We start from the raw sequence: 27,138 nt of genomic DNA on the forward strand, positions 1-27,138 counted from the left end.
TGATGTGATGAAAGATGAATTCGAATTTCTACAGTCCTCACTGATAGCTCTATACATTTCTGAGTTTATATTGAATTAATAACCAATATTTTGGTTTAAAAAAAATTTAATAAAAATGGTACTTATTTTGAAATGAAGATTCTTGCAATAGAAGAGAACCCATAACAGTGAAGGAACCACGATAGCATTAAACTAAGCAAACGGAGCGTTGAATCTGTCACTGGTATTAATGATTGGGGGAGAATATGAGAAAAATGTTTTAGCACTCATCTTTCACTGCCCTCCTCAATATGTTGATATTTAGAGGACCAAGAGCTATTGACATGTGGGCGCAGAGAGAGATCAACAAAACAAGCACATGTGAGAGCGAGAGGGCTAGAGAGCCAGCTAGAGAACTGGAAAGCGAGAAGAGAGAGAGAGAGAGAGAGAGAGAGAGAGAAGATTTTTTTCCCCTGAAATTAGAGAGTGCTAAGAAGAAGAACGCCAAATTCAAGTTAAGTGCAAAAAAAAAAATACTAATAAAAGTGATAAAATAATATATATTTAAAAAATACATATTCGAAAAATGTGTTGAATGTAACAAAAAAAAGTTGATTAACACTGTATAGGAGGGTTTCGTTCAAATCACCAATAAACGTTGGTAGTGCTGGTGGCACCAGCCTTCATCGTCAAGATGACAGAGAGAAAAAAAATGAGGCTATAAAAAGATAATTCACGCCAGCCATGATGGCAGTGGGAGGAAGAAATGAGTTTGAAATAAGCACAGTATCAAATCCTGCCGTGACGCAACTCCGACACTGGGGACAAACGCTGAGAGGTAACTGCCAGCACGCAAGGTCTAGATGAATTACGCCCCTTTCAACGGTACTGTAATATTATCGTGACTATGAGATTAGTTCTACTAGATTAGTGCATATTTGTAGAGGATATTTTCTGGATACATTATTCATAAAGGTATTACAATTTTACTTTCTCAGACTTAATGTTATGTCTTAATTATGTTTTAATTTCAGATAATACATTAGTGCAAATCCTAAATTTGTGGACAGTAAGTAAGATAATGATAATCCGAGAAGTATATAATTATTAAACGAGTGCTTTGAATGTATTTTGAATATTATGTATATCACATGGAAGTATGGAACAAACAATTGAAGAGGCAACTTGATTCAATTTATTCATCTGGTACTTTTATCTCTAATAACATTGAATTCTTTTACAAATTCAAACATAAATAAACAAAGAATAATTGAAAGATAATGAAAATTTTTTTTTTTAAATAAAAAAAAAAAAATCAAATTTGCGTTAAGCTTAAGCATTAGTTAAAAAAAAAAAGATAATTAAAGGTAGGCTACGTCTGAGGGTTATTCCTAGTCGTAAAAGTTAAAGTGGTAACTACGACATAAATCGGCTCTTTTATTTTTTAACTAGACATATATTACCCGCGGGTCTTAATTTGCGTATCACTGTCGATATAGTCACTGAGAGAGTTTTGGAAACAATTAAAAAACGAAATAATTATGCTATAAGAAAGAGAATGCGTGAATTTAAAAATAGTATGAATGGAGCTATCAAAATAGTTAATCGACCTAAATCCATTTTTTAAATAAAAACATTTGCTTGTAGGCCTACATATATTTAGATCTAGATCTAGAGTCTAGATTCTATTATAATAGATGTAGACCTACTATTATAAGAGTGAATTCAATGGCTCAAGAAGCTTATTAATTATTGTACGTTAGTATATTTAATATCCCCCATATAGAGCCTCATGTAGCCTGTCCAATCATAGCGTGTTTACATAGCGGTGTGCACGACACATGAATGGGACTATTAAAACGCATGTCATGGAAGCTTTAGCGAATGAAGGTATGAAAAATGCTTTAGAAACACAAAATTTGAGGGTTAATTTGATTGAAATATGAAATGAATGGACTTTAAGTTGTATGTTAATGTCTTAAAGTATAAAGTAGTTAGATCTTTCCGCTTTGAATTAGATATAGAATTAGAGTTAGATCTAGACTGTCTAGATGTCGGTTTCGATAGATGAATGGGATTATAAAGTACGTCAGTACTTCTAAATTCGCAGATATAAGGAACGAATTTATGTAAAAATGCTTTTGAAAGACAAAGTTAAAGCTAAATTTTATTAAATAATGAAATCAATATACTATATTTTGTAATTTTCATGTGTCAAAATCTAAGTCATTTCTAGGGGTTTGTAAAATTAACTATTCAAGTACGATCCAGTCCATAGAGAAGCTACGAACTAAGTTTGGTTCCAGACCAAACACGTACATGTCTCCACAAATACAATACGAGATATATTGTAATATTAGGTGATATTAGGTGATAATGAGCCAAATAGTTTTCGATTCTTTTAAAAGTCCACCTGACATCACAAAACTCAATCATTTATTCCAAATGTTGAGGTTACGTTGTCATGGTTAATGACGGGGTACAAATTGTGTAGTCTTTCATTGACATCATCTTAATTGATTATCTGAGATTGGCTGGAATTCGAGCTGAAGCCAAAATCTATTCACTAAAATTTTTTGGTACACTGGACCGTTTACACACTTTTTTATCGACTTCAGCACATTCAGGATGTCCTCAACAAAATAACTGAAACTACCCTTAAAGCACTTGGTTAAAACGCGCTGGAGCGCCAGAGGAGATGTCGTTAAGATGGTTATAGATTCATTTTAAAAACTATAGGAACACTAGAGACATTGACTAGTACAGATTCAAACTCTTCTACTAAGTCCAAAGAAGACGGATTGATAGTTGCTACTTGCTATTCAGTCTTTTTTTTTCACCTACATGGGGTTTTTTGGCACCTGTACTAACTGAATTAAGGGCGCGTAAAACAAGAGATTGTCAATTCGAGACTGCGCACTTAAAAGAAAGAGACTTCAACGGGTTGTCGAGGTGTCTTCAGAAGCATTGGAACTTCTGAAACAAGAACCTGTTTGACATATTGAGTTGTAATTTAAAAAATCAATTGGCTAATTCAGTAAATGTTGTCTATATTTTAATATTTCTGACAACTGTGTTACGTGAGGTTCTTTGCGAGCAAAGTTTTTTTCAGACTCATTAATTAATGGAAATCAACGCTGGAAAATATTTACGACTCACTAATTTGGTCATTGTTGGGAAAAAATATATTTCAATTTTGCCAGCAAGAAAGCAGCTAAGATTTTTGTAGTATCTTGTTGTTAAATTGATTGTCGTTTTGTTATGCGAATTAGCAATACTTTAACAAAAAATACACATTAGGTGGGAAAAAATGTCATTTTACTGTTTTATTTCGTTGTTTTTTTTCAGAAGGGAGGGGGGGGCGTGACGAGAAGCTACCGCACTGGGCATCTTATACCCTAGCTACGCCACTGGTTATTTCTCATACATATACATAATGAAATATTTCAGTGTTGTAGAATTAAGAAATACTTAGATAAAGTCTTCATTTATATATTGCCGAATATTGCAGAAAATCTGGTTATGACAAAACTTGAGATCTTTATAAGATTTTGATGTATCTTTTTATCCGAGCTTGCATTTTAAAGCTTGTTATTCATTATAATGATTTGAAATTAAATATTTATTATTTCACTAGCTATATACTTCTTAATGGTATAATATTAAACCTTTAGGTATCCATAAATCATACTTGGAAATGACATGTAATATCTGGACCTATAAAGCGCCTCATATCTTAGACAGCCTAGTGCCTTATCAAATCTAAATCCGGCTCTGGTCATTATGTCCAGAGTAAATCCGGCTCTGGTCATTATGTCCACAGTAAATCCGAACGAGTGGGAGACAATCTGTTACGGTCCGGGCATAAACGAGCGAAAAAAATGCAAACTGCTTATTAAATAAACTCTAAACAATATTATGTTAAATAAGGTTAAGGAACTCCGGTGACCTGGCAGTTATAACTGTTTGCATCAAACACCATTTACTAAATAATTTAAAATAGAAGAAAACAAATCAAATGTTGACTTCATTTTTGCTTAAGTTTTATAAACTGATAAATGTATCAATGTAGTACGCTCTTCACCAGTATTACGGTATATAAATACATGTATAGGAGAAAGTACCTCTTTCAGACCCTACTTTAAATAATGCAAATGATACAAAGGTAATTTAGTTCTATGGTGTCGTGTGGCCAGCACAAAGATCAACCGACTTTACTTTATCCAACTAATGTCAGGTATCCCTTAATTTGGGTGGACTCAGAGGCGCTCTAAGAATCCCAAAATTCAAATTCCAGTCTTCACCGATATTCGAAACCCTCTGTACGTCAGTTAGGCGTTCGTACCACTCAGCCAACACGCGCCAAACACATATATAGATATATATAGACCTATAAATAGTGCAGTAGAAGATGAGATCACCTCATTTGCTATGAAGTCGAAGGTGGCTGTGGAGTCCTATATTTACTTTAAAAAATCTGATTACTTTTAAGAATATGGGAACTTGCTGTGTTACAAGATGATGTCACTATTTTAAAACTGGTCCTTGATATAAAATACGCTTTTAGCACATGGGGCAACACACTCACAGACAAAAACAAAAAAAAACAGACAAAAAAATTGTAACAGTTAATCATTAATTTATATGTGTTGATTTATGTGTTCACAGCGCTGATCTACACATTATTTAAGCGGCTTCCGAAAGGGAAAAGCCGGTACAAGTTAATAATTATTTTTTTTTGGTCATATTTTGTAAATTTCAGACGTTTCTTCAAAATTATAATAAAGTCTTACGCGTATCCATGTGTTGATCTAATCTTACATGTTAATTAAAGACTTTATGTGGTGTGTCTTTCCATTCATCCGTCCGTCTGTATGTCTGTTTAGAGTTCCTATTTTGAAACATGCACTAATTAGTACAATGGTTTCTTTAGTCTTATGTAATTGAACAACTTTATGAATTAGGTTGTCAGAATTAAACAAGCATCAAACTGTCTGCTACGCCAATTGATTTGTTCACAGGCTGTATATTGTTTATTCTGTCATGGAACCTTCCCCCCCTCCTTTTTTTAAAACTTATAACACGAATATTATAGGCAATAACGTAAACGCTCCCCCAAATAATTCTTTGGCCATCAAAGTCAATATCTATTACATTGAATTAACCGAGTATCACTTCTCTCTCTCTGTCTTATTCACACTTTGATTATTCTGATTTTCAGTCCTTGTTCAAAATATTCGATATATTTGCATCTATTTCTTTGGCCCACGGTTAACGAATAGGGTAGTCAGCACAACGATAAAAACCGTCTTTACTTTCCCCCCAACTAAAATCAGGTGCCCATTAGAGTTGGGTGGACTCAGGGGCGACCTAAAAATCCCGAAGTTACAAAATCCGAGAGTTACCAAGATTCGAACCCAGGATCCCAGGTTCAGAAGCCAAGCTCGTAACAACCCAGTCATCGCGCCTCTAGTGCAAACGAAATAAATGCCATTTTTTCATCTTATAGACGCCTCTCGCTAAAGCGGTATACTTTCTAAAACGTTCCTATTAGAAGACGAAACAACGCATTTAGGTTAATTGTTATAATTTTTGAAATATTGGTAAAAATGTCATCTTTACTTCTTATATATTCAAAACTTCAATTTAAAAGTACGATTCAAATATAAGTTTTGTTTTGTCCTTTAAAAACTACATTCAAGCCTTCGCGCTCCCCTCATCAACACTTGGGAGTCGCGCCTCAAAGTTAAAGAAACGCCCAGAAACGCTGGCTTGGTATACGCTAAGGAAATATGAAATATTTAGAAGGGATACTTGTTCAATATATTTAGCATTGAGGAACATTACATTGTCATTTCATCAAAATTTTTTTAGCAGCCCCGCATTTGGAAAATCCACTATTGCAGTGTGTGGTCTACCGATTTCATATTTTGCAGCTTGCAAAGTTCAGATCCAAGGGCTACTTTTATTTTCTAAAAGAGAACAGTTTTGTTTTTAAAATTGAATATGTGAGCGTTTTTTTCTTCATAAAAAAAACATAATTTTTAAAACCAAGAACTACTAATAGTAAAGAAATTTAAGAGGTTATTTTATGTAAGAGAGGAATTATATTTTCATTATATTTATACAACACTTATTTGTCATTGGCAAAAATTAAACTATAAAAATAATATATTATTATATTAGTAATTTATGTGATGTCTTTTAAAAACCTATTAATAACTCACCTACTACGTTAATTACTTGTAGAAATGAAAGAATGCATTATTATTATTATTATTATTATAGCTTTTATATAGCGCTACTTTCATGCGTATAGCATGCTCAGAGCGCTTTTGGGCCAATCTCATTTGTGGACCAGTGGGGAGGAGGGGGTATCTAGGAGTTGGTTTTCCGTGCTGCCCGTGCTGCCCGAGTCGGGTGTCGAACCTCGAGCCCCCTTCTAGGTAGCCAAGCCAAACCAAGTTCAAGCGCACTTAGCCTCTCGACCACGCTTCCCACATGCACATAGTTGTTGGCATTTTAAAAACCAGATTAAACAGTGTTTAATTATCTCTATATCACATAATGGTATATTACAATGAAAACAAGACTTCTTCCAAAGGATATTAATGAGAGATTGGCCTTTCACAAAACCCTTTGCCCGTAGGTCAATTATCATTTTATCCCATCTGATAGGGAAGGCTTATACTGGACCATATCGTCATAATCATTTGTTCATTGAATACTTGGATATTAATAATGTAATTGAGTTTTGAGTTTTTGGCACCACAATCACGCTAGAAACATCCTCTTCCTGCACTTGTCGGACTTGTATGGTGGAGGGTAAGATTGTGGCTGTTGAAAGTTGGTAATTTATAACCTCCGATACTTAGGCGGAAAACCTGCTTCTTTATCTGCATTGCTTCCTCCCCCCACCCCCCACCCCAAAAAAAAGGTCCATGGGTAGACCCTTCGGGATCTATTTGTAGTTTTGTTTTTCCTCTTTAAGGAAGAACGTATTTAAAAAGTCTGAAATTAAGTAACTGCAGTGAACAGTACTATGGAGGAATGGAAGATACTCTAATCCTGGTAACAGACTGAGAGGAATGTTGAAAGACACTAACATAAGTTTACGGTTTACACAACAGTTCACGTTAAATTGTTCATAAACTGTCCAAACTTGACGGTCACTGGGTTGTCCATTGTCCTTTGATGTAGACGAACGAATTTTTGGGGATTCTTTCGGAAGGATCTGTCCTTATTTCCTATGGAAGCCCAAAGGTTCCAAGAAATATAAATGTTTTTGTTGGTGCGATTGAATTCCTGAAACTGTTGTTATGTACCACAAAGCTGGCTAATCAACACAAAAAATTGTTCGTGTACATCACTCAGTCATAAAGTTCCACGCCATTGTATACAGGCTAAACTCTATTACTATGACCGCTTTAACAAATCACTAGTAGAGAAACCTTCACTAGTTGATAGACCGGTACCGGTTTCCAGATGTTAACATGTCCTCATTTGGACACACAAACGGAAAGTGTTGATATAATATAGTGATATCTAGTGATATTGTATAATACTGTACATTACGCTGAAAGAGACACATCTTTTCTGTGTTTAATATGCTGCTAATCTCTTTTAAAATAAACACAGACAGACACAACTCCTACTTGAAACACGAAACAAAACCAAGGTAGATCTATTCCTTTTCGTAAACATCTTAGATCTATTCCTTTTTCTAAACATTTCAATATCAAAACAATTTAGAGGAGACGAGACAGAAACATCTAACAGAAAATCATTATTTTCAGGTTAACACATTGGTTCTTCAAGTCTGATTCTATCTTTTGGCTATCGCGTATTCTGCTGATCTTAACTATCACCGTGTCTCGCAAATGGAAATAATTAATATTTTCAGAGCACTCGGACTTGGATAAACGCAGAGAAACTTTCAGATATATAATAGAAGTCTACTGTATAGAATTATATGAAATGAGGAATATGGACTGGAAAAAAAATGACAAACTTTCTTAATACGCCTAGATTTACTAAATTGGTTATTTCTTGGACAATCTCAATGATTAATGAACAACTGTAGACGAATGGTTATGTTCGTTGTTATTGCAATATAGCACAGACATATGCCATGCTAGCTAGCTGAACAGTTATGTTAATCTTTCTTGCATAAACCTAATAGTACTTGAAATGGCTATGTACACTTAACTCTTAAAACGCGTGTGATAGTTTAGCCTCTAAACATCAGAATTGTAATTTCCATTTTGTATGCACTCATTTTAAAACAGTTCAGCACTTTAAGGGTTAAGTTATTTGTTGGATATACAAAACAATTTATGAACTGATTGTCGACGATTGATTGACTATGCGTTTTTTTTTTGTTTGTTTTTGTTTCTTGAACCATTGGTAGCTCTACGAGATCTAGAAATAGATGAAAATGCTCTTCAACGTTTCTAAATATAGCATTCCCTTGTAAGCATCTAGCTATAAATAGCGCAAAGTGCTACAAGTCAGGCCACTAATTAGCCCCACACTTTACACTTCCAGGTGAGAGGAGGCTAAAAGGTTAAAAAACAAAACACATCTTGACGAAACAAAAAAAAACTATGTGACTCATTCCTTTTAGCCTTTGGTCTGCTTAGACAGAGAACTATTAACATCAATAGTATCGATTAATAATAGTTAGGCCAAAGATAGACATAGGAAAGCGTTGTACCTAAAGAATAAAGAGATTGCTTTCATCTTCTAAATTATATGTTATAACTTTCGTGCCTTAGGATACTGAAACCTAATTTCAAGAAACATTCAGTATGTTTTCTTTCGTGAAATACTGATTATTTTTTTTTTTGAAAGTCAAATCTACTGTTTGATTCTTTTTACGATAAATTTCAGAAGTTTGAATAAAAAGCTAATCATGTTCATAAAGAAATGTTTATTTTTTTAAAGCACTATTCTTATATAATCAAAGATATTATTTTTCATAGTTAGTAGATTTCCTTGTTAACTGTAAAGCATTTTTAAAACTTTAAGACAAAATGTCATTGTTACATAACTAACAGCTGTAGCTCAAACATGGTAATTACAATTATTGAAAAAAAAATCAGCATTAAACGAAGCAGCTGTACTCAGACATTACGTTGCATACCATTCCAAAATTATATCACATAAAATGTGTTTTTCCATACTTTATACATACTTGAGCAATAGCTTGCTTTAAAATACAGGAGATGATGAAATGGTATTTTTAATAGCGCTTAAATGTGACAGACAGATGAATGGACAGAGGACACAGAACTAATAGCGCAATTTCCATACAATGGACAATCTACTATGACTGAAAATAACAACTTTTATATAATATTGCTGTACTAAATAAAATAATACTTTTCAAAAAGTTTGTGACAGGTGGGGAAATGTGACGTGTGTTTGGCACGTTTTATGTCTAGGGGATGATTATTTTTAATGCTATCACACCCCCACTTATCAGCATATGAATCGGGAGCAGACACGCAACGAGACAAAGCAATGAAAGATAGATACAAAAGTTAAAATAAAGGATATTTATTTACATAAATATACATATAATAATAAAAAGGGGGAGGGTTTGCATTTATCTCTAATTAGTAAGGTATTTTGATCATCACTGTAGCACCTAATAAGAGAATATGTCACTTTGTCCTCTGACTTAGCTGGTTGTCCTGTTGATGTCGCAGCTGGCTGTGTCCTGGCTTGAGGTTCTGCAGCTGTAGGCGGCGCTCTAGCGGATAGAGGGACGCCGGCGATATAGTTCTTGCGGAGTCTCAGTCCCAAGTTCTAGTATCTGTAGTGGGCACAGTAGGGCGGGTGGCCGGATACCGTGGGCACAAGGTTACTGCGGGCAGAGCTGATCTGCCGTGGGCAGCGTAGTTGACAGGATATGTCCAGTGAGTTGCAGAGGGTTGGCGCAGCTATGACGTCTCACACAGACCTGAGTCTACGGGAAGTCGCGCCTAATAGCTTGACAGGTGGGCTGTCGAATAGGCGGGCAATGCCGATAGCGCCAAGTGGTAGAGTTGAGTAGATCTCAGTAGGCAAGTGCAGCGCTGAATAGCACTAAGCACAACTGCAGGTAAATGGATCGTTGAGCCAGTAACTAGGCAATAGGTGATAGGCAAATAGGCAGGTAAGTGATCCGATAAATAGGCAGACACCTGAGGGAGGCTGCGGATAAATAAAGACAAGTTAGGACATGTCCCTCATGCATCTTATCGATGCCCTCGACTGAGGTGCATTCGTCAGATTGGTAAAATTGCTTTTGAGCACAAAAGGGGAGATGATGACAATGGGATTTGGGAAATAGATGTCAGATAGTAGCAATATAGAAATGTACATAAAAGGGGAATTAATAATATAAGAATGTACATAGAAGGGGAAATAATAATCTCAAATAAACAACACAGGTGGATAGAGAAAGAAGGGGGGGGGGAAGTGAAATGAGCGGTGGTCAGTGACCCAGATGGTTTGTTTACATATGACCGTGGGTCGAGAACAATGGAGCGCGCTTGAATGGAGAGGGCGCAACTCTCGTAAGAGTGAAATGACTACAGGGGAGATAATTCAATACACAAAGAAGGGGGGGGGGTAATTCATATCTCTTCACTAGACGTAGTATCAGTGCGCTAGTAAAATTATCAAGGCGGCCAACCGAGATAAAGGAAATAAAATAAGATGTACAAATATATACATGGTTGCATCAACGATCAATTGAGCAACGTAGCATTAATAGATTAATGCAGTACACAAATAAATACATAGAACATGTTTATGTTTTCTACTTACGCCAGTGAGAAATACACAATGCACTAATTAAATATAAATGAACTAAGCAAAATACACATGATAAAATCCAATGGAAATATACACAGAGCAATTAAGATGGAACTTGTGATTAAGTTCGGCTTACCACCAGGTATTCCTCTAGGAGAAAGAATAAGGGATATAGTCCAGACTCGATAGCTCAGCTCGAATGAGAAAGAGAGGGTGATTTGAGTTGGTTTACTATATATATATGCCTGAAAAGTGTGGGCGGACACCGGAAATGTACTAGGCTAAGAATTATCTTACACGTGGGTGAAGGAGACTTGAGCCGCACCTTGGAGTATCACGCGGTGTGTTGACCAGGGTAATCCCTTAGATCAAAGAGAGACGTGAGAGAAAGGGGGGGGGGGAGAAGGATTAGCTTGCATTCAAACCAAGGCGGTGTCAACCGCGACCGTCAGTCAGACATCCGGCGGATAAGACAAAGGAGATAGTGTGATTATCTTTCCCCGATCAAGGGCAGATAAATGACTGGACGCGCCTTAGCTATCTCCAAGGTGGTCAACTAAGTCTAACCTGGAGAGGAAAAGGTGTGGCGGGTGAATGATTTAGGGGTAGGATGGACAAATAATCAAAATAAAATAAATAAATGATGAAAAATAATAATTAATGCTGTGATAAATTGGAGTGACTCTGACAGCGAGTTTTTGACTTGTCACATACGCCGCCGCCAAGATGGATCTATCGCAGAAGATCCATAAAGTGCGAGCAGACTGATGTCACTCTAACTTTAAGATCAGTTGTTATCACAGCATTAGAAAAAAAAATCTGAGAAAATAAAGGGATAGCCATGCCAGGAGGAGAGTCTGTCCAAGTCTGTCCGTGGTCTACTTTCCGTCCCTGATTATGTAGTCACCTGGGTGAAACATGTGGGGCTGCTGGGGAGAGTAGATTGGGCGATTGGATGAGTTATATTTCCTTCCTGGGGCGGATTGGGGAGGGTGATTGGGGCTTAGGCGGGGTGCCCGAGGCACGTGTGCTCGTTGGGGCTTACCTCCGAAGCCGCTGTGAGGCGCTTCTTCATGAGAGTAAGTGGTCAGCTTACCTCGGTTTCGTCTGACACGATCAATGTCAGAGAAGAGTGGCCTGATAAAGAATGTGGAGTTCTGCCTGAGAACGTCCCCACGAGTGCGATAATCTGGCTTACATCGTGGCTTCCTGACACGGTTAATGCCAGGGGAAGGTCGATATTGAATGGTGGCTGAGGAGCCATGATGAGAAGTGTTTTCACGAGCGCGAGAGTTCGGCTTACCTCGTGACTTCCTGACACTGTCAATGCCAGGGGGAGATTGATTAGGGATGGTGGCTGAAGAGCCATGAAGAGGAGTGAGTCCACGAGAGCAAGGGTTCATCTTACCTCGGGGCATTCTGACACTGTCAATGTCAGAGGAATGTTGCATGATTTTGGCTGAGTAGCCTGGGTCAAGTAGACCCTCACGAGCGCGGGTAAACGACTTAACTCGTGACTTCCTAGCAGAGTCAATGCCAGGGCAGTGTGGTTTGAGCTTCGCTGATGAGTCGGGACTAGGCGTGTTAGTGTGGCGACCAGGGCTTCCAACCTGCTGGTTGCTGCCACGTTTCTGCTTCGTCGATCTACCGACGGGCAGAGAGAAGTATGGCTTGTTGACTACTCCAAGAGGGACATATTTGGAGCCTAGAATGAAATCATACACTGGCGTGTCCATGACGGCGGCATCAATGGTGCCATGTACGTATCTGCACTCCACGTGTACCCTCGCGACAGGTAGAACCTGCGGAGGAGTGCCACGGTCTATGGACTGGATTGTCACTGTTCCACCAGTGAGATCCGATGGGTCAATCAGCGTTCTATTTATAACCGCGCCGAACGAACAGCCTGAGTCGTAAAGGCCCAAGACTTCAACACCGTTGGCCAGAATGTTCTCTACTCCCGGAGGAGAAGAGGTGGGGTGAGGTAGCACTGGTGGGAGTTCTGGTTGGCCGAGATCAATGGCAGTGGGTTGAGGAACCACGGCCATCGTGGAGACGAAGTATGTGTCCTCCTCCGGTTGGTCAGAAGGATCGATCGCGGAGGGTTGAGAGACTGGCGTCACCGTAGATAGGGTCCGTGGGGCCTGCTGCTGCCGTTGTGGAGTGGGTCTACTGTCACGCGCGCTATGACGTGAGTCACGCTGAGAGTAGTTGGTCTGGTTATAGCGAGACTGGTGGTTGGGGCGGTTATTGTGGCTATGAGGGGCTGATTGCCGACCTGGTGCCAGGTTGTGCTGAGGAGTTTTAGGAGCAAGGTTGGACTGAGCAGGAGAAGTTGGTTGGTCTGTTTGCTGGTCTGTCGCGGTAGCCTTGCCTTTTAAGTCCTTTCGGGCGTTCAAGTACCGGTCAGCGGCGGAAGCTATGTCAGCGGGTGCAGTTGCTTGTTGCTCCTTGACATAAACTCTGACCTCTGGGGACATGCACTCCAACAGTTGCTCAGAGAGGACGAGGCATGCTAGGCCATCAAAAGTCTCTGGCAACCGGCTGAGGGCGTGCCACCTGACAAGGTACTTGTCCAGCCTTTCGCAGAGGTTGCCGTAGGTCTCTCTGCGTTCGAGGCGGGAACTTCTGAACTTTTTGTGGTAGGCCTCGGCGGTCAGCTCGAACTGGACGAGTAGCGCCTGTTTGAGGGCTGTGTAGTCCTCTCTCTGGCCGGAGGGAAGTTTAGAGTAGACTTCGTAGGCTTTGCCTCGGAGGCATTGGGATAGCCGGAAGCACCATTTCTCCTCTGGCAGACCGTAAAAGCGTGCTACTTCCTCAAAACGGACAAGATAAACTTCGATGTTCTCTGTCTTGTCGTCGAAGTGCTCCATTGGCATGTGGGGCAGACCGTTCAAGGAACTTTGAAAGGATGCTGGGCTAGCCGGGCGAGACTCGGAAGAAGCCTGGCGGGCGGCCTCGTTCTCTTTGTCCGCGGCTATCTTCTCTCTCGCTGTTATTTCTTTCTCCTTCTCCCTCAGAGTTATTTCCTTTTCCCGCTCGGTGACTTCTCTTTCTTTAGCAATAGCTATTTCAGCTTCCTTTCTCGCTTCCCTTTCCTTCAATGCTGTTTCAGTTTCCCTTCTCTCCCTTTCCATAGCTATTTCATGCTCCCTTGCTAATCTCCTTTCTTCCTTTTCGTCTTCCTTTCTTTTTTCTTCCTTTTCGTCTTCCTTCTCCTTTCTTTTTTCTTCCTCCCTTTCAAACGCCTCAAATCGTGCTCTCACAAATTCTTTCCGTTCTGCCTCATCGTCAAATAAGGTGGCCGCAAACTCCTTCAATTCAGCCATTTTCTGCTTCATGTCAGAGTCCGCTTTCGAGCGTGTGCCGCTGGCCATAATGATGAGGGGTGGGTAATGAGGGGGATAAAGCAGAAGTAGAGTAAGAGGTGGAGACGAGGAAGGAGCTGCTGAAAGCAATTACTTGGAAGTTATAGGGAAGAGTGCAAAAGGAATGTGGTGTCTGCCTATGTTAATCACAAGGTTCCTGCAAGAAAATATTACACATGAAATGCAATAATAATAATAAATAAAATATGACAGAAGTGACACTCTTGATAATGCGAAGTGATGATACTTTGGGAAAAAAAAAATATTGATAGGAAATTTAGTTATTGCTGCTTGTTCGTGCCTGCTGTACTATGGGTTAAATCCCGGACGAGCCCCCAAAATGTGACAGGTGGGGAAATGTGACGTGTGTTTGGCACGTTTTATGTCTAGGGGATGATTATTTTTAATGCTATCACACCCCCACTTATCAGCATATGAATCGGGAGCAGACACGCAACGAGACAAAGCAATGAAAGATAGATACAAAAGTTAAAATAAAGGATATTTATTTACATAAATATACATATAATAATAAAAAGGGGGAGGGTTTGCATTTATCTCTAATTAGTAAGGTATTTTGATCATCACTGTAGCACCTAATAAGAGAATATGTCACTTTGTCCTCTGACTTAGCTGGTTGTCCTGTTGATGTCGCAGCTGGCTGTGTCCTGGCTTGAGGTTCTGCAGCTGTAGGCGGCGCTCTAGCGGATAGAGGGACGCCGGCGATATAGTTCTTGCGGAGTCTCAGTCCCAAGTTCTAGTATCTGTAGTGGGCACAGTAGGGCGGGTGGCCGGATACCGTGGGCACAAGGTTACTGCGGGCAGAGCTGATCTGCCGTGGGCAGCGTAGTTGACAGGATATGTCCAGTGAGTTGCAGAGGGTTGGCGCAGCTATGACGTCTCACACAGACCTGAGTCTACGGGAAGTCGCGCCTAATAGCTTGACAGGTGGGCTGTCGAATAGGCGGGCAATGCCGATAGCGCCAAGTGGTAGAGTTGAGTAGATCTCAGTAGGCAAGTGCAGCGCTGAATAGCACTAAGCACAACTGCAGGTAAATGGATCGTTGAGCCAGTAACTAGGCAATAGGTGATAGGCAAATAGGCAGGTAAGTGATCCGATAAATAGGCAGACACCTGAGGGAGGCTGCGGATAAATAAAGACAAGTTAGGACATGTCTCTCATGCATCTTATCGATGCCCTCGACTGAGGTGCATTCGTCAGATTGGTAAAATTGCTTTTGAGCACAAAAGGGGAGATGATGACAATGGGATTTGGGAAATAGATGTCAGATAGTAGCAATATAGAAATGTACATAAAAGGGGAATTAATAATATAAGAATGTACATAGAAGGGGAAATAATAATCTCAAATAAACAACACAGGTGGATAGAGAAAGAAGGGGGGGGGGAAGTGAAATGAGCGGTGGTCAGTGACCCAGATGGTTTGTTTACATATGACCGTGGGTCGAGAACAATGGAGCGCGCTTGAATGGAGAGGGCGCAACTCTCGTAAGAGTGAAATGACTACAGGGGAGATAATTCAATACACAAAGAAGGGGGGGGGTAATTCATATCTCTTCACTAGACGTAGTATCAGTGCGCTAGTAAAATTATCAAGGCGGCCAACCGAGATAAAGGAAATAAAATAAGATGTACAAATATATACATGGTTGCATCAACGATCAATTGAGCAACGTAGCATTAATAGATTAATGCAGTACACAAATAAATACATAGAACATGTTTATGTTTTCTACTTACGCCAGTGAGAAATACACAATGCACTAATTAAATATAAATGAACTAAGCAAAATACACATGATAAAATCCAATGGAAATATACACAGAGCAATTAAGATGGAACTTGTGATTAAGTTCGGCTTACCACCAGGTATTCCTCTAGGAGAAAGAATAAGTGATATAGTCCAGACTCGATAGCTCAGCTCGAATGAGAAAGAGAGGGTGATTTGAGTTGGTTTACTATATATATATGCCTGAAAAGTGTGGGCGGACACCGGAAATGTACTAGGCTAAGAATTATCTTACACGTGGGTGAAGGAGACTTGAGCCGCACCTTGGAGTATCACGCGGTGTGTTGACCAGGGTAATCCCTTAGATCAAAGAGAGACGTGAGAGAAAGGGGGGGGGGAGAAGGATTAGCTTGCATTCAAACCAAGGCGGTGTCAACCGCGACCGTCAGTCAGACATCCGGCGGATAAGACAAAGGAGATAGTGTGATTATCTTTCCCCGATCAAGGGCAGATAAATGACTGGACGCGCCTTAGCTATCTCCAAGGTGGTCAACTAAGTCTAACCTGGAGAGGAAAAGGTGTGGCGGGTGAATGATTTAGGGGTAGGATGGACAAATAATCAAAATAAAATAAATAAATGATGAAAAATAATAATTAATGCTGTGATAAATTGGAGTGACTCTGACAGCGAGTTTTTGACTTGTCACAAAGTTAAAATTAAATATGTAATGATTTATGTTGTTGGGACTTTTAAAAGTTTAAAATAAATAATTTTTTCTAACGTTATTTAAATCAATTTTTAGTTCCCCTTTCAAACCTTGCGATCTACGAGGCAGATGATGTAAAGGTCATCTGTGGCCCAAGGTGAACGAGGGTGTCATGTGGCCAGCACAACAAAAAACCTCCATTACTTTTCCCTAACTTATGTCAAGTACTCATTTAAGTTGGGTGGACTCAGAGGCGCCCTATAGATCCCGAAAGTAAAAAAAAAATCCATTCTTCACTACGGTTCGAACCCGGGACCCTCGGTTCCAAAGCGTTTTACCACTAAACCACCGCGTCTTCTATTTAAATCAATACATATCAAAATATCACCCCCTCCACACACACACACAAATATATGTAATAAATTCATACATTGAATAATGCTTATTATTTTCCCCTTTTTTTTTCATCCTGAGAAAAAGCAGCCTGTTTTTAAGTGAAGTCGGTTTATTAAACAGCAGTTTGATCCATACATATACGTGTCTCTGAGAATTCTTTTCTTTTTACTTTATAAAGACTCTTAAGTGCACAGGAAAAGTTATTTGAATTTGAAATGCTTTTAAGTAGAAAAATCATTCAATTCATGGATCTTTATAAGTTTTACAACTAGCGTTAACTCTATAAAGTAAATGTGTACTAGAACAGAAAACATTCTCAGTTACTATCTTAAATCTAAGAAATGTCGATGAGTCTAGTTGGTAAGGCTAATTAACGACACAATTAACTGCATTAATTACAGTGATATAATTGTTTTTTAACCCAGATTTTTCTCAAGACTTTATCTTTTTTTTCCTACATCCCAGTACCAAGAAAAACACGCATAACTTTTCTCAGACATTGCAGTTTTCTTCCTATCTCAAAATAGGATACAGGAAAAGATCCAGACTAGCTTTTATGTCATAGCTGAAAGCATTGCATGTGCATGTCACCATTAGGGTCTACATTTAAGAGATTCTCTGCTAATTGGTAGTCCTCTTCTCTTTCTCCTGGTTCTGTTGCAACTGGCCTGTCGACACTTGCTCGTTTTGTTGAATCATGCAGTTTCTGTTATTCTGACATCATCTTACAAATCCAAACATGGTGGGCGTGCCACAGTGAATTCAGTTGGCCTTCTTCAGTCGAACAATAACTATGGTTCATCTACATAAGAACTTATTCATGTGACTCTATAGCCTTGGTTTGTTGAAATATTACCGCCCACATTTAAATACAGGTAAAGGTTGCATTTGCTTTGGTGAAAGAGGAACCAACCATTTTTAGTTTGTCCAGGGATGCATCTTCACAGTAGTCAACATTGATGCCCACTGCTTTGAGATACGTCTGAAAATATAAACATATCGGAGGTGGAGTGGCAAAGAGTTGCCCAAAGAGATTGAATGAATGGGTACGTGTAATATACTAAGTCAATTCATAACCTTAGAAACAAGGCTTTATTTCAATAAAACACGACTGATACACACAATAACACAGTACAGACTGGTCACGATTCACAGACTACGATAATGCGAACACGATTACAAATACTAGCACGATTACAAGCACGGGTAACACACAAGTTCATTTAACGATCACTCCATTCACCCCTCCTTTATTTCTTTCTGGGTCTTAGGTTATAACCATGCGTATGAAGGGAAGGATCCGGAGGTATCTCTGGCGTAGACTTTTCTCCTTGCAAGTCGTAACTGTCCTGTACGGGACTCGAGTCAATATTGGCCTCTGGCATTGGGTGGCTCCCCTGTGAGTCACTGATGACTTCTGGCTGGTTGTACATCATTGGGGTGGGACTCTGTGAATTACTGATAGTTTCAGGCCCGTAGCGACTCCCTGGTGAGAGATCCAAAGAGTCACCGACCTCTTGAGGCAGAATACCGTTCTCTGGTTCGAAATAGTCGTTCGTGGAACTTTCCTTTGGTGCCAGGTGCCTAAGCGACACTGTCTCCTCCCGGCCGTTTGGAAATCGTATGTGGGCGTACTGTGGGTTGCAGCTAATAAGTTCAACCTCTTGTACCAATGGGTCAAATTTTGAAGATCTTACAGGGGATTTTAGTAATACTTTGCCTGGGTTCTGTAGCCAAGTAGGCAAGGATGTTCCCGTTGTCGATCTTCTGTTGAATTTGAAGATCCGTTCGTGTGGAGTTTCATTAGTAGAAGTACACAGTAATGATCGAATTGAGTGAAGTGCCTGGGGCAACACAGATTCCCACTGTGATAGTTCCAACTTCCCTGAGTCCAATGCTAATAAAATAGCCTGCCACAATGTTTTATTCAGCTTTTCTATTTGCCCATTTCCTTTGGCATTATAGGGCGTTGTCCTGCTAGTGGCTATGCCCTTAGAATGTAGATATTCTGTAGTTTCTGTGGACATAAATGATGTGCCACGATCAGAGTGGATGTAACTGGGTGTTCCAAAGAGGAAAAATAACTGGTCGAAGCACTTTATTACTGTCTTAGATGTCATATCAGGACAGGGAAAAGCGAATGGAAACCGCGAATATTCGTCAATCATTGTTAACAAATACTTGTTGCGAGTAGCTGATGGCAAAGGACCTTTAAAGTCAACACTTATTCTTTCAAACGGCTGTGTGGCCTTGATGAGCGTACCTGCAAATTCCTTATAGAATTGCGGTTTAATTCTATTGCAGGTTCTGCATTGTTGAATGGTCTGTCTGACCTCTTCAACCGATAAGGGTAAGTTCTTTGACCTGACATAATGTAGAAGTCTAGTGACACCTGGATGACACAGGTAGTCATGGTACGTCTTCAGGCTACTTTGTTTCGTCATGGTTGCACAGTGCCCTCTAGACAAGGTGTCTGCTGCTGTGTTGGCGTTCCCAGGTCTATACTGTATATCAAACTTGAAGCTTGCTAGTTCCAATTTCCACCTTTGTATCTTATCGTTTTTAATTTTCTTGTCATGAGTGTCTTTAAATATGTATGAAATAGACCGCTGGTCCGTAATAAGGGTAAAGTGATTGCCACACAAATAATGCTTCCATTTGCGTATGGCTTCAATTATTGCAGTGGCTTCTTTCTCTATGGCAGATTGATGCCTTTCAGTAGGTGAAAGAGTTCTAGAGAAGAATGCAATAGGTCTTCCCTCCTGATTTAAAGTGGCAGCTACTGCGATGTCAGAAGCGTCAGTTTCCACAATTAGAGGATGGTCATACTTTATGGTGAAAATTGCTGCTTTCTGCAATTCTTCTTTCAAGTCTTCCAACGCTGTTTTTACTTCTGTAGGTACAGGAAAAATTTGATTTTTCATTATAGGATACATTTTGTCGGAGAAATTTGGTATCCAGTGAGCATAATATGCCAAAAGTCCTACAATCCTTTTCTGAGACTTCAGATCTTTTGGAGGTGGCAAATCTCGCAGAGCTTGAAATCTATCAGGGTCCGGCTTCAAATGCCCTTTGGATATTTCATATCCAAGCAGCTTTACCTTCTTAGTAGCAAATACACTTTTACTTTCGTTGAAAGTTATTCCGTATTCCAGAGCTACCTTCTGAAAATGCAACAGATTTTTGTTATGGGAGTCTACATCTGTACCACATATTGTTACATTGTCGACATAGGCAAACGTGTCAGACAACTTTTCTTTTTCTATAATAGTGTCTATGGTTTTCTGGAAGCAAGCTACACCGTTAGTGACCCCAAAGGGTATTCTGCAAAACTGGTAGAGTTTACCACAAGCTTCGAAGGCTGTGTATTTCTTTTCGCTCTGTTGGATAGGTATTTGGTGATAAGCACTCTCCAGATCCAATGTGCTAAAGATTTCATACCTGGAAATTTTCTCCACCATTTCATCCACTCTAGGCATGGGGTAAGCGTCCAGGTAAGTAAATCTATTTATAGTTTGGCTATAATCAACGACCATTCGCTTTTTGTGCCGCTCATTGGTCGTGACAAGGACTTGAGCTCTCCAAGGTGATTTGGAAGGTTCAATGATACCGTTTCGTATCAATTTCTCAACTTCAGCTTTAATAAATTGTGTGTCTTGGAAGGAGTAACGACGAGATTTAGTAGCAATAGGTCTGCAATCAGGGGATAAATTTGCAAACAATTGTGGTGCCTCTACCTTAACAGCATTGAGCGAGCAGACATGAAATGCAGGTCGACCACCGTTGAATGGAATTATCAGTTCTTTGTGTAATGCGAGGAAATCTAACCCAAGCACTACATCAGTGCAAAGTTCATCTAGTAACGAAAGTTTGAATTGATTGTAAACTTCCCCTTTGTATTTTAGCGATGCAAACGTGTGGCCTCTTGTGACGCTTGACAGTTGAGATGACGCCATAGAAATTTTGTGCTTTGAACGTGTCACTGACCAATCGTACTCTCTTGGTATGTTTGAAGAAATGTAGCTTTCCCCGCTACCTGTATCAATTAGGGCTTTTAGGTTCACGCCATTTACAGAGATGTGTACTGTTGATTTAGTTAAACCAGGTACAGACGAAGTAGCAATTAGTGATGTTAGATGTGTAGAGTCCTTAATGCAGCTACAATCTTTACAAGATTGTCTTTTAATCTCGTGGCTAGGAGATGTTTTGACTTTTGTTTTGGTTATAGGAGTGTTGCGAGACCTGCAAACCTTCGAAAAATGTCCATTTTTCCCGCACGAATGACACATGCAGTCTTTGGCAGGGCATTTCGCTCTGAGATGCCGACTACCTCCGCAAAAGAAACATTTAGTATTCACTGTTGCGATTGTTTCTGAGTCCACCATTTCTTCGGTTGACATTGCCGATGACGAAAGAGGTGACTCTACCAATTGAGACGGAGTACTAAACGAACTGGATTCTTTTTGGGCCATGTCGAGAGTCTTGGCAATATCTAAAGCCATTTTCAAGTCAAGGGATCTTTTCTCAAGTAGCCTCTGTCTAATTACACTCGAACGCATGCCGCTAACAAAGGCATCGCGAATGGCGTCCTCTTCATTTTTGTCAGCACTGACAGCTCGGAACTGACAATCTCTGGCCATCACTCTCAGCTTGTGTACAAATTGATCAAGACTTTGATCGACTTCTTGTTTGCAAGTTGCAAGCAAATGTCTGGCCAATGTTTCATTAGGGGCCTTCACAAATAAATTCTCAAGAATAGATTTTGCTTCTGAGTATTTAGAACAGGTAGAAATATACTGATATAAGGATGGAGACACAAAGTTGCATAGCAGGTCAAACTGTTCGCTTTCACTAGCCCCTGCCTTCGTTGCGAATCTGTCAAAACAAGAAATCCAATGTTTCCATGTAACTGAAGCATTAGTTGAACTAGGATCAGCATCCAGTCTATTGGGACGCAAAAACTTGTCCATTTAAGAATGGTTTTATTGAAATAAATTGTAATATACTAAGTCAATTCATAACCTTAGAAACAAGGCTTTATTTCAATAAAACACGACTGATACACACAATAACACAGTACAGACTGGTCACGATTCACAGACTACGATAATGCGAACACGATTACAAATACTAGCACGATTACAAGCACGGGTAACACACAAGTTCATTTAACGATCACTCCAGTACGTTTTATCTTTATTCGACGGACATGAAAATTGCTTCATCCGATTCTTTGGGATTTAACCCTGGATGTTTCATTATTTTTTCCTGCCTTCCATCTACCTATATTTTAGATACACTTTGGGACTAACTGGGGGGGAAGGGTGTCTTCTTAAAATTTGAATTAAAAGTCTATCTTTTCAGTAAACGTTAGGTCTGAATCTCTAGTACAATATATTTGTTGGTGTCGTAAACAAGCCCATGACATCAGACTTAACTTTCCCGGAACTCAGAATACATTTCTAAAACAGAGAGAGCGCATGTGTTGTATCTTCAATTATATCGTCTCCAAAACCTTCGTCATTAAAGTCATCGACCCAAACTGGAGGAAACTCAACAATATTTACAGGCCCTTGGTCAGCATCATAATTGTCATCAGGATTTATACGATCATAGATACATTTTTTGTTGAATCAAGCATTTGAAAGAAGTTCTAACTATGGCAAAAGACAGAGAGGAATGGAAAAAAGACGGTCGACATATCTTGGGTGGTGTCCAAACGGTCCAACAGACATAGGGATAGGTAAAGGTAAAAAGATTACTTTTTAAAGAATGCACCTGCAGTCTAACTCACTACAATAACACAACCTTTTAGTCTCACGTTCTGGAGTCGTCTCCTAATACCAATGACAACAACGCCACCTATCTTACATCATTCACAAACAATAGCTAAAATCTTTCCACCGTCACCATAGAAACACACAAACACACAGAGCCCAAAACAGTGGTGACCTATCTATCCATCTCCGCCGTCTCTGAAGCTCCTGTTTGATGTGTGCAAGAAGAGAGAAGCTCAGTAGCAATCCATTTCGTTAATTTTCGTGCTGCCATCGGTGCGGAACTGGATGTAGATGCCCGCATGCGTCGCCTCATTTTATTTAAAATTGCTCCAAATACTTTAGCAAAGAGTGTTGGAGCAAGCAACACAACCCTGCTTTACACCATTCTCTATAGAAAAGTGAGTTGAGAGGTCACCATTGTATCTCATTTGAATGATCTTGTTGATCTTCATACAGAAATTTCAGAATAGCGATGAATCTTGAAGGGCATCTGAGTTGAGATAGATTCCTCCACAAGACATTGCGACTCACTGTGTTTAATGCTTCAGTGAGATCAATCAATACAGCGTACACATCCAGGTTCTGATCCCTTCATTTTTATCTGGATTTGACGCAAGACAAAAATCACGTCCGATGTGTCTCTACTGGCCCATAAAGCACTGACTTTCAGTTATAGAAATATTAAAAAAAAACATGAGACGTTTCTATTACAAGTTAATGTAGGTACCTATAGTTACATTGCCTTACATGCCAACTTATTTTAAAGAAATACACTCCAATTCAAGTGTAGGCTGACTTTTACTCTTCTACTAAGTTTTTCTTTTCGCAACATATGGAACACTTCTAAAAAACATTTCTGCAATAGTAGTTCATTAAAATGCTAAATCTATTAACAATTATAGAGTAGATTCGTGATTTGGATAGCCGTACACTGAGTATTAAGTACATAACAAAATAGTGAAGCTTTACTGGCAAGTGTTGGCCAACGTTTTATCAATTTTGATTCAAGCATTTGAATAAATAGTTATCATTTTTCTTATCGCAAAATTTGTCGTCAAAATATCCCAGCACTATTAACACTTAGTCCTAGAAAGCTTTGACTCTGTTACCGAGCTTGTTTTTTTTTATTCACCTTCATCTTCAGTAAATGACAGTGAAATTATTCTTACTACCCAGTTCTTATGTTGGCTTATTGTTGATGAGCAGTAAGCTATGCTAAACTAAAAGAAACTGATTTAGTGGGGCGCTGGAGACACGGCTGGAGTTTTAAAGCGTGCACAGCATTTGTAGGAGAGGGTGTGAATTAGGTCTGATCAATAGAAACAGAAAATAATAATAAAAAAAACTAAAATACAGAATAAACCTTCCTGATATTTAAATACCCTTTTCTTCTTCTCTTCTTACAAACGTGACTTCAAAATAGAAGATAATTACGTCCTACGCATTTCGATCTACTCATGTTAAACTCTACCAAACTCAAACATTACTAGAATAATGAGCAAGATTGGAATAAAATAAAGCAACATTAAAACCACAATATCAATTAATGTATGCTTAATGATAAATCTATTACGCTGGACAAAATAATTCTAATTTCGTAATGATTGTGGTCGATTATTGGATAAAGTATGTACGTATGCTTTCAACTTTGTTGATGTGTTTTTTATTTTTCAGAAAACGTCTAACCAAAAAGTCACAGTTAACAATGTCAGAGGCATTTCTCCCCACTTCAAGCAGCCCCAGACTTTTACAACTGCCAGTACTACACAACTTCACAGAACCAGGAACCTGGTTGCTAGTTCTCCTCTGCTGCGCTTACGCTACACCACACTCGTCACGTGATAGCTTTTTGCTGGGCGTTTCCCGGTCTCCCAGTTTATCATTTTTAACTTTCAACAGAAGGTCGCCATGTTTTGTAGATCTAGATGACAACAGTTTGACACCGTTACCAGTTTGGAAGTGCAAATCAGATTTTAGCCACAGGGAAATAAAATTAAGAACACTGGCTAAACAACTTGAGAAAAGTGCTCATTTGCAAGTGTCGCCAAATTTAGAATTCAGGAATCACTGGGATAGCTACAATGAAAGAGACTATTTGGAAACGGAAATATATTTAAATTCAAATAGTCCTAATCCAAGATTATATCACTCGAAGCGAAAATTTGATATGGCAGACAAAAGGGCTGCGAGGCCCTACGACAAAAAAGTATTTTTGTATGGGAAAGATGACAGACTGAAAATATTCCCTCCATTGATGAGGAAATTCCCTTACTCTAACGTTGTGCGTCTTTCTACAGGCTGTACTGGTACACTTGTCACACCGTTCCATGTCCTTACTGCTGCTCACTGTGTGCACAACGGGACAGGCTTCAGAAAGAAGCTGGAAATGCTGAAAGTGGAAGTCCCTGACACTCTAGGAGTGCGCGTGTATTACGTGGAGAAAATTAGCATTCCGACCAGATGGCTGCATCATCCAGTTCACGAACATAGGTCTTCGTGGGACTATGCTGTTATTAGGCTCAGCTATGGCGTACAAGACAGGACACACTTCTTCCCTTTGGATGTGCCATCTCCAGGAATCTTAAACCACAACCTTCAGTTTTTAGGTTTTCCCAACAGTGAAGATTATTTGTTGATGTCTGTATGTCCCGCCAAATCTAACAAAGCCGTGGTAGACTGGAACGTCATTTTGACTCAGTGCGACTCTTCCGTAGGAAATTCAGGGGCAGCAATTCTATCGGACGATTCCCCACGTAAAATCAAAAAGATTATTGGCATTCTCTCCAGTACGATGCCAGTCGGTCGAATGCCTTACTATAAACCGTTTAGTATCATCACAGCCCTGACTTGGCCGAAACTTTATGACATCTGTACAGAGATAGGCGATATTGGAGTAAGCTACCAAGTTTGCCCGCCCATTGAGTCCATTCCAAAGAGAGTTAGAATTCACATTAGTAACAATATAATTCCTTTTTTTGGATGACGTTAAAAATTGTAATGGATAATAAAAATTTAGCATTGTATATATTCTGGTTCTAAATTAAAATAAAATTGAAAATTTCACAGAATGTTATATATATATATATATATATATATATATAGTAAAGAGTACTAAATTATAATCCAAGGAGATATAATGTTATGAAAAGCTAATCCATGTATTGTTTCTAGTTTTTTAAATGAGCTACAACAATACATATATTTTTTAAATATTATTTATAATAAGTCGCATTGGTAGAGATTATATCTACAAAATTAGTTTTCTGTTTATTTTTGTTGTTTTTTTTCAATACATTGTATGGGCTTATACTTAGGAAAAATGTTATATAAACAGAGCAGATAAAATTTGATTAATAAAAGTATTCAGCATTCAGTTTTATACAATGTCTTAACATCTGTTTCAGGTAACAAATAAGATACCATTGTAAATGAGCTTGTATTCTGAAATACTGAAACTGAAATATAACCTTTTGATACATTCAAATATCACTTTTAATATATACAAATGCCTTTGTTTTACAAATGTTAATTGTCAGTCAGTATAGGAATTTTTAACTGCTTAAAAATATAAACTAAAATCATAGTAGCACTGTGTTAACTCAAAGATTGAGCTTAAGTGTCAAAGTTTTGTAGATTAAAACGATTCTTAACTGACCTCAGATTGGAAACAAAGTAATAAAAACTTATTTACAAAATATGATGTTTCTTCCCATTTATTTCAATATTGGAGTGTTTCATTACATATTTTTTAAAAATATGTTTGTGCCTTTTTTTTTATTAAGATATTTTAAACATAAGTTTAAGAAATATAAGGCATGAACCTATGTGTGTGCTTAATGACTATGTAAAAGATTTGTTAAAAAATTAATTGCAGATTTGAAAACATTACAGCTGTATGTTTGGACATTCTATGTGTTAACCATTCAGTTATTATAAAGCAAACCTTAATTGATCAATTTATTTCATGTTCTGTAATAAAGATTTTACACCTTAGAAGAGAATTCTAAGGAATCTTTTGATAAAATCGATCAATATGAACAAGTAGCTAATTAAATTATACACAAATTTGTTTTTTAAGATGTCTCGTAAAAAATCATTTCAAACCTTCCCCTTGCAAATGTTACAATAAACTTGGTGTGTTTCAAATTTTCCGAGAAAATCAGGGACATGAAAGTAATGTAATAATGCAAATTTTGCAGAGCGCATCTCTCTCACTCAATTCTCTCTCTCTCTCTCTCTTGATATAGCATATATCTATCTCTCTTATAACTCTCTCTCTAATCTCTCTCTCTTTCTCTCTCTCTCTCTTGATATAGCATATATCTATTTCTCTTATCTCTCTCTCTCTAAT

At 38.7% G+C, this 27,138-nt stretch overlaps 3 protein-coding genes across 5 annotated transcripts in view; 1 reads left to right on the top strand and 2 right to left on the bottom strand.

Moving 5' to 3' along the window:
• The window catches only part of LOC106066212 (polynucleotide 5'-hydroxyl-kinase NOL9-like), a 329,067-nt gene that overhangs the window by 227,062 nt on the left and 74,867 nt on the right, over positions 1-27,138 (bottom strand). The window lies entirely within an intron of this gene.
• LOC106061915 (protein Wnt-5b-like) overlaps positions 1-27,138 on the bottom strand; it is a 221,903-nt gene that overhangs the window by 179,689 nt on the left and 15,076 nt on the right. The window lies entirely within an intron of this gene.
• LOC106066754 (serine protease 23-like) lies at positions 423-26,487 on the top strand. 2 transcript variants are annotated; one of them, XM_013225831.2, is made up of 2 exons: positions 423-954; positions 24,462-26,487. In XM_013225831.2, exon 2 carries the CDS (start codon positions 24,493-24,495, stop codon positions 25,768-25,770), a length of 1,278 nt encoding a protein of 425 aa, XP_013081285.2. In that variant the 5' UTR covers positions 423-954; positions 24,462-24,492; the 3' UTR covers positions 25,771-26,487. The 2 variants fall into 2 exon arrangements, with proteins under 2 accessions (XP_013081285.2, XP_013081286.2); XM_013225832.2 differs by having other exon boundaries at positions 423-864.

This window comes from Biomphalaria glabrata, chromosome 4 (genome assembly GCF_947242115.1).
Source record: "Biomphalaria glabrata chromosome 4, xgBioGlab47.1, whole genome shotgun sequence".
In the NCBI taxonomy this organism is placed as follows: Eukaryota; Metazoa; Mollusca; class Gastropoda; family Planorbidae; genus Biomphalaria; species Biomphalaria glabrata.

What these genes read in the sequence shown, in the direction of transcription:
- LOC106066754 (XM_013225831.2), top strand. Translation starts at nt 24,493, where the DNA reads ATGTCAGAGGCATTTCTCCCCACTTCAAGCAGCCCCAGACTTTTACAA.